Here is a 19,416-nt window from a genome sequence, read left to right on the forward strand (position 1 = left end):
GTAAAAATTAAGGGCGTTTTCCTGCTGCTGCTGAAGTCAATAGAGTTTTGCCATGGACTTCAGAGGGAACAGGACTGGACTCTAAGTAAATAAAAGTAATGGTTTGAGGGTTTGTTTTTTTTTTTTGTCATTGTGATTGTTGTACAGGATTAGAATAGAAATATGTGAGTAGATAGCAGAAAATTGACTTTTAATAGATAATTCTGTCTGGTTTTACTTTATGATATCCAAGCCCTAAAACACCAACTTCTGTCTCATGCTAACTGTGGGAATTAATCTATTGTGAACAGCTAACCTCTCAAGTTACTGTCTGAATTTTTATCTCTCTCTCATAGGTACATGGTGCATATAGTACTAACATGTTGCTATAACACCTTTGCACTTATGCTCAGATCTCCACAAGGACTTAGGTGCCAACTTCTCCTTTAGAGGCCCAAGACCAACATTTAGGTGATGCTGAGGTACTCAAAATACCTACGAAGCTGCTGCCTAGCCCTGGAGATACTTAAAATCCCTTGGGACGTAAATTTCCACAGTTTAGCTCCTTGAGGGACATTTCCACCTCTGGGCATGTGCACTGTTGCCTCAGTCCTGGCCAGTGCCTATCTTATGTCCAAGGTCCAGCAAAGATCCTCAAACCAGATGAAACTAGACATTGTCCCAATTCGCTTGCCTCAAGAGCCCAATCCAATAGGTATGCTCAGAGCATGCCTAACTACACACAAAACACATGCTCCTTCATAAGCACTAGCCCAGTTGGTAGGGAACTCACCCAGGACATGGAAGACCCCTGATAACGAGCAGGAATTTGAACATAGGGCACTCTAAATATTATATGAGAGGATGCTGCTTTTCCTCTTCACCTCTTCCTTCACCAGGCCATTTTGCGAAAGGTTTGGGTATGCTGCCACCATTCTTGCAAGAAACAGCTTAGGCACCTGACTCTGGAAAAGGGTTTATGGCTATGGATCCCAAGCAGAGATAGGCACCTTCCTCCAGCCCAGATGTAGCACCTAACTCCTTGAGAGGTGCATGGCTTAGTACTTACCCCTATTCTTGGCATGTGATATTGGATATTTAAGGCATCTCCCCGCCTACTGTGCCAGCTTTGGTATTTCCCGTTGTTAGGTGCCTAACACTCCCCATTCATTATATAGGAAGCCTGGGTGCCTAACCTAGGTTCTGTGGATTCCACTAGGTGACTAGGCAACTAAAAGTTAGGGACTGCAACCTCAGTATTGCAACACTAAGTCCCTTTATGAATTTGGGCCTTGGGACCTGATCCAACCTACACTAGTAAATGGAAGGACTCTCATTGACTTTAATAGGTGTTGGACTCTTTTATGGCAGCTTTCATTGGAGAATCCCAGTCGGGGCATATTATATTTCCTCATTTTAAACAGATGGAAAACTGATGCACACAGGGTGTAAGTATCTTTCCTAAAATCATGGAGTAAGCCAATGCAAAGATGGGCATGGAATGAACATTTCCTGACTTTGACACCTCTGCACTAATCTCTAAACAACACCAAACAACAATCCCAAATATTCATATTACTCATACTTTCTAAGTTTTGCCCTTACTCAAAGTATAAAACAATCACACTGACACTAAATTGTTTAGAAAAAAAAGTCCAATATATAAAGATAAACCATTTCCCATAATATTCAACATAATCCTACTGTCTATATTATCTAAGCTTAATATAACTGGTGGAGAATTATTTTCCTTTCTACGCTGTGCAATATTCAGTATTAAGGAACTTTAAAATGAGCATTGTGATTACATTTTAAAACATATTTTTCTATGGCTTTTTTTCTCTTTCAAATTTAATACTATAAAATACTTAAATGGCATCGATTATACTTTGAAGCCATAGCAATCCTCTGTCCAAGTATCTCATGGTAGACTGAGATATGAGACAGTGCTCAACCTATATATAACCCTTCAAACTGAAGTATCCTTGCACGTTACAAATGACATAATGCATATCTACCATTTTGTGAGCCAAAGGCATGACAGAATAAGTAAAATTAAAGTATTGATTTAGCAATATCAAAATACTAAGTGTTACAGACCTTCAGTTGAGGGAATTCCACAACTGGGATGAATAACTGCTGGAAACACCTAAAGACATTTATTTTGGGATGGGCTTAAGAAAAAATTGCATAATGTCCCCCCATCTTCTGCAGCTCCAGTATCATCTTAGTTTTGCACTGAATAATCAGGATATGAGTCTAACTCCAGGAAGGTAGAAAAAAGCAAATATATGGACTAAAACAGGCCCCTATTATAGCTGATACGCAGGTGAAAAATATCACCAACTAGTTCCAAAAGTTACAGAAAAATCTAAAGACTACAAGAATTGTTCTTGTTTATTCTATGTATTTAGCTTTGCCAGTGTGAAACTTTGAGGGGGAAAAAAAGAGCACATCTCCTAAAAAATGTCTTTGCCTTCCCACCTGCTCCTTCAGCACAGTCGTGTGACTTACCGATTAGTAAGTTGCTCTGGTCCCACAAACAAGTTGATACGAGATAGCCCTGTCCGGGTTCCAAGAAAGGCAACTTCCACTCCCTTGTCAGAATTTCTGAAATAAAGCAGCACACAAGCAAAGATAAACATTTCTAAACAGTAAATAGATAGAGCTAGTGAAATAGCATTTTTGATCTTATGCCTCTTATTTTTAAATTTATTGAAAGACATGTTCATTTTTGTTGAGATAAAACAAACACACGCATAGTTTGAGAAGTTTTTTGGCCGCTGCAAGAAATCTGTTTCATCAAGGTGGATTTGTGCGGTGGAATTACATGAAGACTGGGGGAAGAAAGGGTCACTCAACCTGGTCCTACGCTGGGATAGGGACTACAAACCCTGCTCACCCACTACCTCAAATATAGTGCCCAAGTATAAAAAAGGGACATAGGGACGACCAAGGGAGTTACAGACCAGTCAGCTTAACTTCAGTTTCCGGAAAGATAATGGAGCAAATAATTAAGCAATTAATTTGCAAACACCTAGAAGATAATAAAATGATAAGTAACAATCAGCATGGATTTGCCAAGAACAAATCATGTCAAACCAATCTAATAGCTTTCTTTGACAGGGTAACAAGCCTTGTGGATGTGGGGAAACAGTGGATGTGGTATATCTTGACTTTAGTAAGGCTTTCGATACCGTCTCACATGATCTTTTCATAAACAAACTAGAAATACAATCCAATGGAGCTACTATAAGGTGGGTGCATAACTGGTTGAAAAACTATTCCCAGAGAATATTTATCAGTGGCTCACAGTCAAGCTGGAAGGGCATATCCAGTGGGATCCCAGTTTTCAAGTATATAAGAGGCTGTTACAAGGAGGAGGCAGAAAAATTATTCTCCTTAACCTCTGAGATCAGGACAAGAAGCAATGGGTTTACACTGCAGCGAGGGTGGTTTAGGTTGAACATTAAGAAAAACTTCCTAGCTGTCAGAGTGGTTAGCACTGGTAGAAACTGCCTAGGGAGATTGTGGAATCATTGGAGATTTTTATGAACAGGTAAAACAAACACTTATCAGGGATGGTCTAGATAATACTTAGTCCTGACATGAGCACAGGGGACTGGACTAGATGACCTCTCACAGTCCCTTCCAGTTCTATGATCATCTCTGAGGATTTGGAGCCCCTAGATTCACATTATCACAAAACCAATTATACCTTTGGCCCTCCCACTGCCAGCCTCCAATCCCCTATTCCTCCACAATGAACTATGTCTGTAATGGCAGAGAGGATATAAAAGGGGTATAAAATTCTCCCTGTACACATCCTCTGAAGTTGCCTTCCACGTATGAAGCGGAATAGCTGTAGTTCCAGTGTGTTGGAGGATTCAAAAGACCTTATTCTGCTGTGCGAATTTCACCCTCAAAGCTTAGGGTATATTAACACAAGTGGCAGACATAGGAAATAATTTCTTATCTCTTAAGAGCAGACTGGCTAACACCCAGTTCATTATCAGTTCAGTGCACAATATAAGCACAATTAATTTTATAGGTAGAATAATTAAAACACTTTTTCAGGCTGGATTTTTGTTGTGTATTTTTAAACTAACTTTTGATCTTTTTTTTTAACATTTGACTTAAACAGAACAAAACTTGTATTTCCATGGTATTTTCTCTTTTTCACTCAGTTTCCTAAAAACGGAGATGGAAAAATCACAATCCTAGTAATTATAAACCAACCTCAACTAATTACCTCACTGTATTATATGTGGCTTTACAATAACAGGCCTTTTCATACAACACAGAAAATTGTACAAACTTGATCAAATCTCATCTGGATAGTCTCCAGAATTCCCCTTCTACAATGATAGCTCACATAGGCTTTGCTAATCAAATTACCTATTTTCCCAATATATATCACATTTCTCTGCATACTACTATAGTTTTAGTGTATCATCTGTAGTGTAAAAGCTCAAATAAAGGAATAGCTAATGTACTTTACAGTAGAGCATTTAGTTCCAATCTGGTTTTGGAAAATGTTAAGATCTATATGCTTTCATATCCAAGACTTATGTCTAGAAAGTTGGAGTGAACGTGCATTGAATAATTTATGTTATTAATTTCACTGTTTTATGTACATAACCTGGTCTCAAACAAATTACAAATTCACAGATATATTCGTTTTTAGAAACGTTTCATTCATTTCTTAGAGAATAATTCCAAATACAGTGTTGTATTTTCAATTCCTACATTGTTTGCTAGTTTCATATGTTATTCTGTATTGTTAAAGATTGTATAACCTCAAAAACTAGCCAAAATGGCATAAACTGCAAATTTTAAAAGTGCCTAATCTGTTGCAAATTGGCCTTAAATGAATATTTAAGCTTAAATGTTTTACATTTGCTTTTCATTCACTTTAGTGAAGTTCAAGCTCTCAAATGCTTGAAGAAAATGAACTCACAAATAATCTCCCACAATTTTTCATCACCTGATTAGCTCAACTACATAGGTATGTATAATGTACCCATCTACACAGTATCTGGGTAAAAGGTTCTTAAATTGCTAAGGTGTTTTTCAATCATATTTCATAATCATATTTCACTACGTGTCAGCGTATACTTTTTTTATTGTACTAAAATGTGCATATGTATTTATTTACTTACTCTGACTTATTTAGTGCTAGACTTGTCCAATAAGCTTCTATCGGTGCACTCACCACTGCATCAAACAGAACTTCTTGTATCAATTCTTTGTCACCTATGAAAATGTATTAAATCAATAGCAAAAATAGATGATATGTGTGATGAAAAAGAGTCAAATCAAAATATTTTATTAGGTGAACTGCACAGAAATAGTATTAATTATTTATATTCAACGTATATTTCATCTACTTTAAGCATACGGGCTCTTCACAGAATTACAAGCTAAATACGTAAAGGTGTAAATTACTTCACGTCAACCATCACCAAAATTTGCCCTCATGCTTTTTGCTTCTGTGAAACTGGCAGCCTTTACAATGACACCAGCAGCAATGTTAGATTAGGAAGCGAGGAATACCTTATCCATTTGAAGTGACTTGAGAGTTTAGGTAAAACAATGCAATTTCTCATGCTGGTATTATGCAAGATCCCATATTAATGCTCACTCTCTTGCAGAACAAGCTATCAGGTATATTAAAATGACCCACCCAAATCAACCAAAAGGATCAGCTCCAGAAGAAAAACTCCTGGGATTTTGTTGGTCGACCGTGGGCCTATGGAAAAAGGGGAGACCTGAATCTTTGCAGATCAAGGTCCTCAGTTGGTACCCTCTGTCCCCCTTGCCCGCGAGAGGGAGTTATGAGTTTTATGGCAGGAGTCCTGTAACTTTTCATTGGACCACTTAAATGCCAGGAACAAAGGGAACAGGCCAGAGAGAATCCTTCCCCAATATTAAATTAATAAAGTTGCCGCCTGCTACTTAAATCCATCTCTGTGTCATTTTACTGTGTGCGTTGATCAATGATCATGAGAGTTCCAGGTCTCAGGTTTACATTTCATCTAAAGGACAACCTGGCTCTTCTACAGAACTGGAGTACTGGTGCTCTTCTAACTGTTCAGGAAAAGTGCCACTTCCCTCAAAGTTCACCATCATCACTTCCTGAAGCATATGGTGTTTTCTCTAGAAGTCTTATCCAAGTACTGTCTCAGCCCCACCATCCTTAATTAATAAGATCTGAGGAAACCATGACACAAGATAGCATGGCCGCCTAGTGTGAACTGGAAATCCAGTGTTTGGTTTGTCAATACTATTTATGGTAAATATCTCGGTATCAGTACATGTAAGTACTACACCAATAGATTGTCTTATGCTCTCAAGTAAATATGGAATTTGCAAGATGATGTCACTTACCTGTCCAACCAAATTAGCAATTCAACTAATTAGCATTTTATTATGTAAGGTTTAAATACAATCATTGTTTAGATAAGGGAACGTTTATAAAACTTATTAGTATAAAATATTTAACATACTCACATTGAAGCAATGGCTCTTTTCCTGTGAGGTAGAGTTTAATAGCTTCTAGCTGAGCCATTTGATGGTGTTCAGGATGTACGTCAGTGTTGCAATATGACCTGAGAACATAATGTTGCCAAAATACTACAATGTAAATATTTATAAGCACGATCTCTCTTTGTCTTTGAATGTGAGGAGCTGGGCACAGTAAGCACAAACAATATTAAACAAACATTAATATTAAACATGCTTTGTTTAAGACTTACCATTCATCTGCCAAAGATACATCAGGGTGCTCTAAATCATGCAAACCTGAAACAGGAATAATAATATGTTATATAGGAAGCAGTCTAGGTAACAGATGGGTATTTATATACACTTCAGAGCATACACTCTTCCTTCTTGGAAGGAGTATTATTACCACAGCATAATAAATCACAGAAAAATATGTTCACATACACTTCAGGGTCTGACAAAGTGGCATGAGCCAAGTAAATGAGTGTTAAGGATGAAATGCCAGGAATACAATCATTTGTTTGTGCACAGATATCTAAGCTTATATGATATGTCTGGTGATCCGAAGAAGATCTGAGCAGAAAGAGCTGTATTAAGGTAAAATACCAGACAACTTTGAATTCCCACGCTCTTGTTATTTTAATAAACGCCCTTTATGTGCCATCATAATCTAGAGTTGCAAGGAAAACCTTTTTTTTCAGAAATGATAGTATTTTTTTTAAACAAAAGGATACCATGATCTCATGAACATAAACAGGAGTTTACAGAATCAGGGGTGGCTCCAGGAACCAGCACGCCAAGCAGGCGTGCCGCCGAATCCGCGGGACTGGGGACCTCCTGCGGGCAAGCTGCCGAAGGCAGCCTGCCTGCCGTGCTTGGGGCGGCAAAATACCTAGAGCCGCCCCTGTTCAGAATAGTCTAGAAGGGGTCTATTGTATTAACAATTCATGGAGATGCCTGTAAATCAGTACTGTATTATTAGTTATATAGAACCATAAATCTGAACTCTGGGAATTTGAAAACTCTTAATCTCATATCAGTAAATGTAGGCATGTCAGTCCCATGGGATAAAACCAAATGGGCTAAATTTTCATAATGTGGACTCTGAGTTTTACCTATGAAGATGTAAGTACATAAGTAATCATGGGCATAAATGTGGGGTTTATGAATGCAATTACATGTGAGCAATATGCTCTGCAGGTCAAACTTAAGGTCCAAGTTTTCTACATTCAGGCAATACTTTATTATTACTGTGTATTATGTTGATGGTAGCATCAGACATTTTTCTAGAAAGAGAAGTAGGAACAGTCACTGCCTGAAGAGCTCACACTACAAGAAAGAAAGAAAGAACGAAAGAACATGCTACCTTTCTTTCTAGGTACTTATATGGTATCTGAGTCCCTCACAAACATTGATGTACTTACCTTCACAACAACTCTGTGAGGTAGGGAACTAAGATCCACAAACATGAACTGACTTGTCTGCAGGTCTCAGAAAAAGTCTGTGGGGAGAGCTGGGAATTGAACCCAGATCTTCTCAGTGTTTTTCCTCAAGCCTTAAGGATAAGCAGCAAGCACTCCTTTTTTAACCTTTTTTTTCCACACAATGCTGATTATTTGGAGCTACCACTACAACTTCTCTTCTCACTCTCCCAGCACAAGACTCCTCCACTGTGAATGCCCAGCATACAGTTACAGCCATTATATGTTGGTAGCCACCTACCTGCTCCTGGGGATCCTCCTGCCTACCAAGCTCCTCCATTATTGCTGACCTTTCATTTTCCTGATTGCCCTTCCCTAAGATCCTCTCACACTGTATTCCATATAGGTGGAAGTCCACAGACCTCATTCCCCCACAGCTGCCTCTTCTCACCCAACCTCTCCTTCTAGGAAAGCTCTTTGATCACCATTTTAATTCTCTAATGAATTTACCAAAAATTAAAGGTCCAGAAAGAAGAAAGTGTTTTTTTCTTTTAGTTTTGCTAAAAAAAGCTAACAATATATCAAAATCAAAAGCACTCAGCTCTACACCTAGTTCTAAGTTGATTAACATAGACTTATTCTAAATTTGGTGGCGATAAGGCTTACTACACTGCAGTCTGGGCATAGCAAAATACTACTTTAAATGTATCCAATATACTGATTCAGAAATTAGCATGAAGTTTCTTCTATAAGAATTATTAACAGCAAATACGAGTCTTTGAGTGATTCTTCAGCATGGGAGGCTTCCAGAAAAGAAGATTCGTAAGCACATTCTGATTACATGTCATATTCAAATGCTTAAATGTCAAGAATATCAGAAATGGTCTAATCCTGCTAGGGAATCTGCAGAGAAATCATGTGAGAGATGCACAAGCTTTAGGCCCACTAAAGATCAATAATAAAATTATTGTGTAAGCATCACGAGACGGTGGATGGTATCTTACCTTCTTCTATAGTTACGTTCCCTCTGAAGAAATATTTGCCATGTCCTCTAGAGAGAGCCACACCTAAACTGCGCAGAGAAATAAAGCAGACCTTGAAATCTGTGGCACAAATAACAGCAGAGACAGAGCTATTTTGCCTTGCTAACAATTCCAGTTCATGTACTATGCACATTTTAAAAAACAGTTTGTTTCCAAAACCCCACTATTATATTTATTGTTCATCTAGCTACTTTGAATGCCATAGAATCACAGAATATGGAGTTCATGTGGGGTTTGATACGCCAGCAACTATTGGTTGTATTTGTGTGCGCTTAGAGGTGCAGCAAACCATTCACTCTCTGGCAAACTAACAAAGAAGCCACTCTAAGTACACAACTATTCACCCAGCATGCTCATTCCTCATCCAAATTCTGAACTTGCCCACACAGGCTTACAATGGAGATGACAACTCTTTACAAATCAGACTCAGCTATTGAGAAATTTTACCAAGTGTGGGAGCCAATGGAAATGGTGAAAGGAAAGAAATAACAGAACATGATACCAGTATCAGGAAGAAATTCTTAATGTAATTTTTCTGCTGCTCACATTTTTTTGCCTGTTTATATATTTTTTTCATTGACTTTATTTACCTCCACTTAAAGTTTTTCAAAAATTAAGGAATTGGTTTGTTTGTTTTTAAGGAAATCTATCACTGGGTTGCTCAGGAGTGATGAGGTGCATGGGAGGAGACCCTAAAAGTGCCTCCCACTTTCTAGTGAACTCATGCAGCTGCAGTGCAGGATACTTTTTGACAGTCATATGTGCTAAGAGGGTGGCCAGGCTCACAGGAATATTTCAGCAGAGTTCTGCAATTATCAGCTTCCTTCTTTGAACATAGGCTACCATAAATATACTTCTATTAACAGATTATTTCTAAATCAATTTTGGGCATTCAGTTAGCGATTTCTTGCCATTTTTGTTAAAACCCATGCCAAAATAATATGGCTGACTTATTCAGTTTTAGTTGGACAAATACACTGAAGATAGTTCAGGGAAACAAAATGTAAAAACCTCAAATTGGAAGTGAAATACTACCTCCATTTATATTGCATTTTTGTTGTGGAAAAAAAAATCAAAATTGGGCTCAATATGTAGTTAGTTAAATGGATTATAGTATTTATAGCTCTCTGAGTACTTGCAAAAACCTCTTGTTCAATGTAAACCTCAACTGAATATTTTTTTAATGAAATGTAAGCCATGACAAACACAGTGAGTTTGCCTATGTGAGCTTGCACAAACTTTCCATCCCTGGAAAAGGTGAAAGGAATGCTGGAAAGCCTCTTTTCTTTGCTATTTTCAGCATTGTCCAAGAATATTTTATTGTGAACTCCTGCTGATGCTCTTTTAACAAACTCACAAGCTTTGTACAAATGCAAGTACAATGAGTCTGATGAAATGTCCATTTCTTATGGTCAGCTCTACCTGAAAGGAGTACCCCTGATGTCTGTATAATAGTAGTCATTTGTCATCACCAATACCCGTTTCTAGATTCAGAACAAGAAAGTCAGAAAAGAAAACAAGATTAGTTTACTATGAGAAATTTGTAAAAGAGTAAATGGTTAGTTGGTGATAAGGTTAATAATGACATAAAAGGTACATGAGTGGCTCAGGATTATCAAAGGCAAGAGAAAAATAATCTTAGTGAAACATATCTATTCCAAATAATCTTCAAGGATCATTTAAACATCTATTTAGTTTACATTTAGCAGGAAGAACATTTTATACATTGTACCCCTTTGTCCACTGTCTTCTTCACCTCCATAGAAAATTTCCCTGTTTTCCGATTCACCATTGCATTTCGAAGCTGAAATGAGAAAAACATTTTTGTCATTTCCTTCATGTGTGTATTTAGTAATTTTCACATCCCAAAGTTCCCAAATATTTTCGTTTGGTCACAGCAGTTCTTTGTGTTCATATGGTTAGAACACAATTTTTCAGAAATTACTGCTGCACTTCCAATAACGGTGTCTGTTAGAGGTGTTATGATAAGGTAGGAGGGAAATAATCTGTGATTCAGCTATGTCAACAAACCATACAATGGCAAAGTAATAACTACAGTTATTTCATTTTTCTTTCAACTTCCATTTGGTGCTCTACACTGGGCTACACCTTAAATCAAACCAGAAACTGAAACTGGTACAGAATGGGACAGTCCACTAGGTAAGCAATGTCTCACCAGGAACACACAACAGCAGTGTTCTGTGATCTGCACTGGCTGCCTCACAGATTCTGTGTGGAGTTTAAAGTATTGATTTTTACCTGTAAAATCCTAAATGGCCAAAGAATGCCTTCCTGAAGCACCAAATCTACTGTTTCAAGGTGCTTGACCTGGAGCTCCCTCAGTGTGAGAGAGGAATAAATGGCAAGACATTCTTTGTGAGGAGCCCTTAGCTTTGTAACTTACTACCCCTGTCTGTTTATTTGAAATAGGCCACTAAGTTCAATATTTTAGAGCTATCTAGCCAGGTTTTTGGGAAAGGGAGAAATATGATAAGAGCTGCTATTTGAGAGTAATGTGAGTATTGCCTGGGTGTGTTTTCTGTATTTGTACGCAGTGTTGTTGTAGCTGCGTCAATCCCAGGATATTAGAGACAAGTTGGGTGAGGTAATATAATTTATTGGACTAATTTCTGTTGGTGAGAGACAAGCTTTCAAGCTACACAGAGCTCTTCTTCAGGTCTGGGAAAGATACTCAACAGTGTTACACCTAAATACAAGGTTGAACAGATAATTTAGCATAAATAGTTGGCACATATTCTAAGGGATGATTCAAGGTGAAGTGGTGTTTGTTTATTTACCGGTTTAGGATTAGAAGCTCCTGATACTTTCTTATTCTGCTGTATTTTTAATTAATGGCACAGGCAGAGAGAACTTAGGGAAGGTATCTTTATGATATATTTTAAATTAAAATTTGTTCTGTTTGTGGATATTTGTCTAGCAAGCAATAACAATATTTGTTTTAAATACTTCATAAAGATAATTCTCATTACAGATTCTCACTAATTACTTATTCATTCATGCTCACTCTGCAGATGAGCTACCATATTTTCAGATATAGTATAATATTTTATCTGGCAAACCAGTTCTTACACTAAAGTATGTTTTATAAAGGACAATAAAATAAATAAATAAATGCTGAAGTGTGTTATGAAATGAGCATTTCATTCTCTCTTAAATCATTGCTATTTACAATATTTGGAAACAATGCTGTACTTAGTGTTATAGCAACGTCCATCACTTTCCTTCTCTAATACCACATGCCACATATGACAGATCAGTCAATGAGGACAGATTTCAATGAAAATTTGCAAATGTGACCCTATCAAGGTGCTATGCAGGCTTTTCTGGTGAGTTAGAATGAGCAGGGTCTGCCAATGCTTGTCAGTGAAATATCTGTTTATATTTCCATGAAAAGAAGTTGAATATGGCTGACCTATCAAAAACTGCAATGCTCGCGCTCTTTAAATGAAATTCTAGGCTGTCTAGATTTGAGTTAACTGTCTTACTTTCCTGTTAGTGAGTGTAAAAGAATAATTTTTAGCTGGAGGCATGCATAAAATAAAGCACATATTTTACTGTCGATTTTTTTTAACAATACATAATAGGCAATTCTGGAAATATTTTCCCATTTTAGCTTTTGTGGTTTTGGACTTGGAGAGCTGGTCTTAATTAACAATCTACTTTCTAACATTTAAAGAACTGTTCCATTTATCTTTAACATGTTTTTCATCCCCCCCTCCTTTTGGTGCCTGCAGTTATCTAGGATCCATTCCTCCCACAAACCTCAGGCAAGTCATGGATTTACTAACAGGGCCTCAAAAACTCTAGTAGCATTTATGATCAAGTCTGCATATGACATTTAGCATTTTACTTGACTTTATTTATTTGCTTTCTGAAAGTACATTTCTTGCATTTATAATCTGGTTTCTCAACTCTTCTGCAATGTCATCTCTGCTCTGAGTATATAAAGCAAGTACTGCCTCAGATGGCGACAGACACTCAAAACATCATTCAAACTTTTTTCAAAAAATATAAACATACATAGACACACACACACACTTTGCCCAACTACAAATTATAATAAAAGAATTTTAAGAAGTAACTTCATTAAAAAAAAATACTGCAAGGATTTCTATTCCTAATAGTGTGGCAGTAAGCTCAAGATCCTATAACTTGGGAAATGAATTAATGAAAAACATTCCTCCACTGAATCTGTTTGCTCGTGGCTACCAAAATTCTAAATTCAGCTTTGCTACCTTCTCCTCACTAGGCCACAGGATAGCTCCTAATTTATGTCTACTGTATACATTTTTGTATTACAAAGTATGCCCTTTATTATGTGTCTTCGTGACCTACTGAGAGATGAAGGACAGTCCAGTGGTTAGAGTGCTAGCCTAGGACTCAGGAGACCAAGGTTCAAATACCTGCTCTACCACACACATCCTGTGTGAAACTAGCAAGTCACTTAGCTTCTCCATGTCTCAGTTCCCCCATCTAAAAACCCTATGTCACAGGGGCTTGGGGAAGATAAATACATTAAATATTGTGAAACTCTGAGATCTACTAAAAAAAAAAAAGGCTATATAAGGTATTATTATTTCTGTCAGCCAACACAATCTCAACGCTAAAGTATGAGATCATTTAATGTGCTTGAAAAACTGTGAAATCATTAAGTCAATGTGGTAAATAGTGAAAAATTCTCTTACACAACTTCAACAGAAGTGTTTTGTGGGGGTAAAATATGCCAGTAATATGTTACATGATTACAAGCAGCTGTATGAATAAGCTAATTCTTTATTGTTTCTTGAACTTGAGCAAACAACACCTATTTGGTCTGGCACAGGGAGAAACAAGAGCATCAAACCCAGGCCTTCTCAGCAGCTGAGCAGCATGCTGCCTTCAAGTCAGCAAACTGTATTGCAAAGCTCTAATTCCCCATGAAACATCCAGCAGCCAGGGGTGGCTCCAGGCACCACCACGCCAAGCGCGTGCTTGGGGCGGGAAGCCACGGGGGGCACTCTGCCGGTCGCCACAAGGGCAGCAGGCAGGTTGCATTTGGCAGCATGCCTGCGGAGTGTCCGCTGGTCCTGCGGCTTTGGGGACCTCCCGCAGGCGTGCTGCCGAATCCGCGGGACCAGGGACCTCCCACAGGCAAGCCACCGAAGGCAGCCTGCCTGCCATGCTTGGGGTAGCAAAATACCTAGAGCCACCCCTGCCAGCAGCCTCACTGACCCTTACTATACCAAGAAGGGGCTACATTTTCTCCCAGGGGATGGTGACAAAAATAATCTCCTTAAAAAACAACACTAAACAACACCACATTTCTAAACTTTCTGGATATTCCTTAGACCTTAGAAGCGTTAAATAAAGAAAGAGTTTAGACTAAGGTTGCCAAGTGTCTGGTTTTTGACTGAAACACTCAGTCAAAAAGGGACCCTGGCTGCTCTGGTCGGCACTGCCAACTCGACCGTTAGAAGTCCGGTCGGCAGCACAGTGCAGGCCCAGGGATAAGGCACACTCCCTGCCTGCCCTGGCTCCATGCGGCTCTTGGAAGCAGCTTCCAGGTTCCTGCAGCCCCTAGATGCATGGGCAGCCAGGGAGGCTCCGTGCACTGACCCCCCTCCGAGGGTTGGCTTCACAGCTCCCATTGGCCAGAAACCATGACCAATAGAAGCTGTGGGGGTGGCGCCCAGGCGGCACATGGAGTCTCCCTGGCCTCCCATGCCCCTAGAGGCTGCAGGAACCTGGCGGCCACTTCCTGGAAGCTGTGGTAAGCACCACCAGGACCCTGCATTCCCCAACATCCCAACCCCCTGCCCCAGCCCGGAGCCCTCTCCTGCTCCTCAAACCCCTCAACCCTGGCCCCACTCCAGAGCCTGTTCCCCCAGCCGGGGGCCTCACCTCCCGCCCTGTATCTCAACTCCATTCCCCAGCCCAGAGCCCCCTTCTTCACCCTAAACCCTTCATCTCTAGCCCCACCCCAGGGCCTGCACCCCCAGCCAGAGTTCTCACCCCACACCCACAACCCAACCCCCTGCCCCAACATGGAAACCTCTTCCACATCCTGAACCTCTCATTTCTGGCCTCACCCCAGAGCCTGCACCCTCAGCCGGAGCCAATTCCCTGCCCCAGAAAGTGAGTGATGGTGGGGGAGTGTGCGCGACGGAGGGAGGAGGGATGGAGCGAGTGGGGGCGGGGCCTCGGAAAAGGGGCAGGGTGTTCATTTTTGTGCAATTAGAAAGTTGGCAACACTAGACTGGTCATTACTTTGATCAGGAAAGTCCACTCCAAACCTTAAAATTCTATTTATCTCTAGTTGTGTTGCTAAGAATGGTTCTAACCTTAGCCTTCATCATGCATTTCCTTATTTTGAACTGCTCCTCCTCCATCCCTTTTCTTGATGTTTCTGTCCCTCTGTGTATCTGAAGCTCTTATATATGTGGTATGTATAGTTATATTAAACACACACACACTCCTCTCCCATTACACAATAAAAATTGTAGCAGTGCTGAGCTTGGTTACAAAAATCTCTATAAAATATTATTTTCACTTTGTGTTTTCTCATATTTAGACATCTGCAAGAACATTTCCAGTTGCAGGTGGCGCTGCCAAAGCATTAGGCCAGCATTTGGTGTTTTACTACCTTTTTCCACAACATCTAACATCATGTCTTTTCCGAAAAATATTTGGTGACTAATGATCTACTAGTAGATTTGTAGGCCACTGTTGTACAAAAAAAAGTATCTACTGATGAGATTACTTTTGAAGGAGGATTTGTTTACTTAAGTATGTGATGATGAATTGTAATGATTCTGGAACCTGCTAGATTTGACCCCTGTAAGGGAGTTACTATGATGTGTATATATTGTGCGCGAGTATCCAAGACTGTGGTTACTAGTGGTCCAAAGCTACAGTACTAAGCCCATATATTTCCGGTCACGTCTTCTGTATCCCTCAAAACTAAATCTTCTTGATTTTTATCTAGTTTTCACTTTTACATGTTGGGAGCCGACCTGGACCCAGTCCACAAGCTTTTTGCTCAATTTAGTCTATTAGAAAACTACTAGGTTTTTTTTGAAACCTGAAACCATGGGAAACTCTGCTTGTTTCAAGGTTTGAACATTAGAAACTAAAACTAACAGAGTTTAGTCCAAACCTCTTTTGGGCCTCATGGACCTTTCATCAAAAATTGAAATAAAACTCTTTGCTGTCTCTGGATAGACACAAAACAGACTTTGGTTTGGTTTCGTAAGGAAACTTTGGTGACTGTTGGTCACATGGTAAGTCTTCTGGGTCTTGCAGAACTGCCCAAAATTGAATCCACAGGCAGTGCACAGAGATGAACGTCTGCCAATTTTATCAGGAGCCTTGGTGGCTTTGTTGTATATTCAGACAAAATGCGAATCCAAGCAGAGCTCCATTGATTGAAACCTTTTTGAACCAAAATCAGTTTGTGTTCAACAAAAAAACCTGAAACCACTAATTAGAGTTGTGTGGAATTTATTGCAACTAAAGTGAAAGCACAAATGAGGAAATAAAACTGTATAAACCAACTAGAAGAAATTATAGAATTATACAGGAAATACTGGGTGGAATCAAAACGGGATAAAAGAAGGTAAATAGGAAAAACAAGAGAGAGTCATGAATGCCTAAAAGGAAGCATGTTCAATCTACTAATAAAACCTGTATATTGGGAATATATTTTTAAAAACATCAATTAGTCATAGATAAATTAGGTAGAGTGATATGTAATCAAAGATAAGAAAAAGGCAATGTAGAAAACATGAAGGATTTCAGAGATTACAGAAGGACATTTAGAGAATATGAAAACATGAAGAGGAAATTTTACACACAGAAGGCAAAGAAAAATGCACTAGGTGACATAAAAAGTAAGAAAGGTTTCATGTAAAGTCAGCATAAAAACTCAAATATGGAGACAGTATGGCCTCCTGAGAGACAATGAGGACAATCTATCAACAGGAAAGAAAGATATTGCTAAAAAACAAATGTTTCATTATTCACAAAAGGAGGGAATGGGCAGTGGCAGAAACTGATATATATTTTGCAACTGAGAAAAGAAAATATAGACTTATGTTGGAAAAGGGATTGAGAAATTAGTACATCGGAAGTCTGACAAAACTCCTGGGGAAGATGTATGTGAATCATCCCAGATTTCAGAAGGACATGACAAAGTAAATATGGGAACCTTCAGTGTGTGCATTCAAAACCTCTCTGAAACAGAAGAAGTATGAGGGACTCAAGAGAAGCTACTGATATCTGAGAAGGAATCTAGGAAAGATCTATGAAAACACAGACATGCAGGCATGACTCTGGCAGTGGTGAAGTTATGGGAAAAACTAAGGAACAGGGACAGAAAGGGGAGCACCTGGAAAGTTACGATTTAATCAAGGACAGTCAGCATGGATTCACACAAAATGAATCATGCCTAACAAATCAGATTTATTGAGGAAGTAACAGAAGGACCAGGCAAAGGTTAAGCCATGGACATACACATAAGGAAAGCTTTTGATACAGTACTGCAAAAAATACTATGCCTGCAAGGTAACTAAGAATGGGACAGAGGGTAAACTACAGAGTGGATAGAGAAATATGGGTAATAGGTGGTGGATAGAGAAATATGGGTAATAGGTGGAGGGATCTTGTGCATGGCACTGGTGAGGATAGAAGACATTGATTTGTATGATGTTCTTCAAACCTGAAATGAGGTGTTAGGTGTAAATCATTGATAGGAGCTCCATTCTAGCTTCTGTGATCTAAACAGACCCCAGCATCTGTTTTTGTTTGTTTTTTAATTTAGTTTAGTTTGTTCTTTTTATTTCTACGGTCAGCATGAGCCAAGAGAGCTCCTCCAGAGAGGCAGAGCAGTCAAAATCTGGTCCAGATTTCTCAGTTTGATCTCATAGGTGGGCCAGACCTGAACAGAGGTACTGATCCCTGGTGACCATCATAATGGGATGCATGGAATATGAAAATTAGGTGATGAACTTTACAGATGATACACACACAGAGAGACAGAAACATGTATACATGAAATAAAGAAAGAATCAATACAAAATAGGACAGTAAATAAAATTCTTAATTAGGTAAAAAGGGACTACTGTCTCTGGAGCAGTTAGGTGGCCTCTTTGCTGACTACTTGAACAGTTACCGAGTACAGTAGTGGGATACAACAAATCACTTACCACATCATCTCTGTCTTCCCACTCAACCTCAGAAAGATCAACACTGCTGTAGTTAGGTTTTCTTCGCTTTTTTCCTTCTTCATACTAGCATTCAAAATAACATTTTAAAAATTAAAACATTAGGCATGTTATGTTTTACTTGCACAAAGATCCAGTGTCAGATGATTTTAAGAGTTGCTGGATGGATACTGGTTAGATGCAATGTACATTTTCAGTATCTGGTTTAATTAATATAAAGTGAAGCACAACGATGCTCAAACATTTTCTGTGAACTGAAAAACCTGCATATTATATGCTTATACACAGGACTCCTACACTGCAATGCAAATCTTTCCTTCAGGCAGAATTCTCCTTTCTGCATATGACTCTAATGTCAGACCCCTGTTAGAAATGTGGGGAAAGTAATACTCCTAATATTAGTTTATTCTCTTTGCCACATTTTATAATCAACTCAGCAATGATACCTTCCACACATTACTAACCATATGGAAACTTAAGAAGCTCTGATCTCAAAGTTTATACTAAGTGTCCCCAAACTAGCTTTCAATCAGGCAGGAAGTTATATTTCCTACAATCTTATCAACAAAATGTTTACACATTTCCCTTTAAACAAGATAAGCTGTGAGTCTCGGGAAGCTTGGTGTTAATATTTGCTGATATTACATTTTATCTATGATTTAATAGGAAAAAGAAATTAATATACCAATAATGGCAAGTTATAGTTTTTATCACCACAGCCATTGTTACTCTGTAAATCTCACATTTTAAGTAAACATCTTTAATGACAAATGGGGTGTTTATAATATAGGAAATTCTGCCCTCTGCTGAACATCAGAAATCTGCGACCTCACTAGTTTAAGAACAAACATCTTGAGGTATGGAGCAAGAGGGTGTGTGATTCTCAGCTCTCTAAGTGGATAAATTAATCCATATGGTTATAAGTGAATTGATGGGAACATATTTGAAACACACGTACATTTTGCTGACAATGTTTATGTGCCTTAAAATGTTGAAGACTCGTTTTCGAGGCCTTTTACTTTTTATAATGGCTAAAAGGAAAAAAACACAAATCTTTCTACCAAGAGTGGTCAGAGAAACATGGAGGTCTTGGGCAGTTCTGGAATCAAGTTTGTAACTTTGCAGCCTTGGAATGATAGCCCCTCCACCACACAGACTGCAGAGGCAGGAACTTTCAGTCATCTTTTGTGGTGAACACACACTTGAACTTGCACTAAGCCTAACCTTCAGGGGAAATGACTTCCT

The 19,416-nt window shown here is 38.8% G+C and overlaps 1 protein-coding gene across 1 annotated transcript in view; it reads right to left on the reverse strand.

Moving 5' to 3' along the window:
* The window catches only part of CACNA2D3 (calcium voltage-gated channel auxiliary subunit alpha2delta 3), a 689,427-nt gene that overhangs the window by 136,643 nt on the left and 533,368 nt on the right, over window positions 1–19,416 (reverse strand). The window contains exons 17-24 of the mRNA XM_050959084.1: window positions 18,154–18,237; window positions 10,683–10,754; window positions 10,373–10,434; window positions 8,912–8,979; window positions 6,738–6,783; window positions 6,493–6,590; window positions 5,142–5,235; window positions 2,494–2,589 (exon numbers count right to left, since the gene is read on the reverse strand). Coding sequence (XP_050815041.1) covers window positions 2,494–2,589; window positions 5,142–5,235; window positions 6,493–6,590; window positions 6,738–6,783; window positions 8,912–8,979; window positions 10,373–10,434; window positions 10,683–10,754; window positions 18,154–18,237 — 620 coding nt within the window. The remainder of the gene's footprint in view (window positions 1–2,493; window positions 2,590–5,141; window positions 5,236–6,492; window positions 6,591–6,737; window positions 6,784–8,911; window positions 8,980–10,372; window positions 10,435–10,682; window positions 10,755–18,153; window positions 18,238–19,416) is intronic.

This window comes from Gopherus flavomarginatus, chromosome 6 (assembly GCF_025201925.1).
Source record: "Gopherus flavomarginatus isolate rGopFla2 chromosome 6, rGopFla2.mat.asm, whole genome shotgun sequence".
Lineage (NCBI taxonomy): Eukaryota > Metazoa > Chordata > Testudines > Testudinidae > Gopherus > Gopherus flavomarginatus.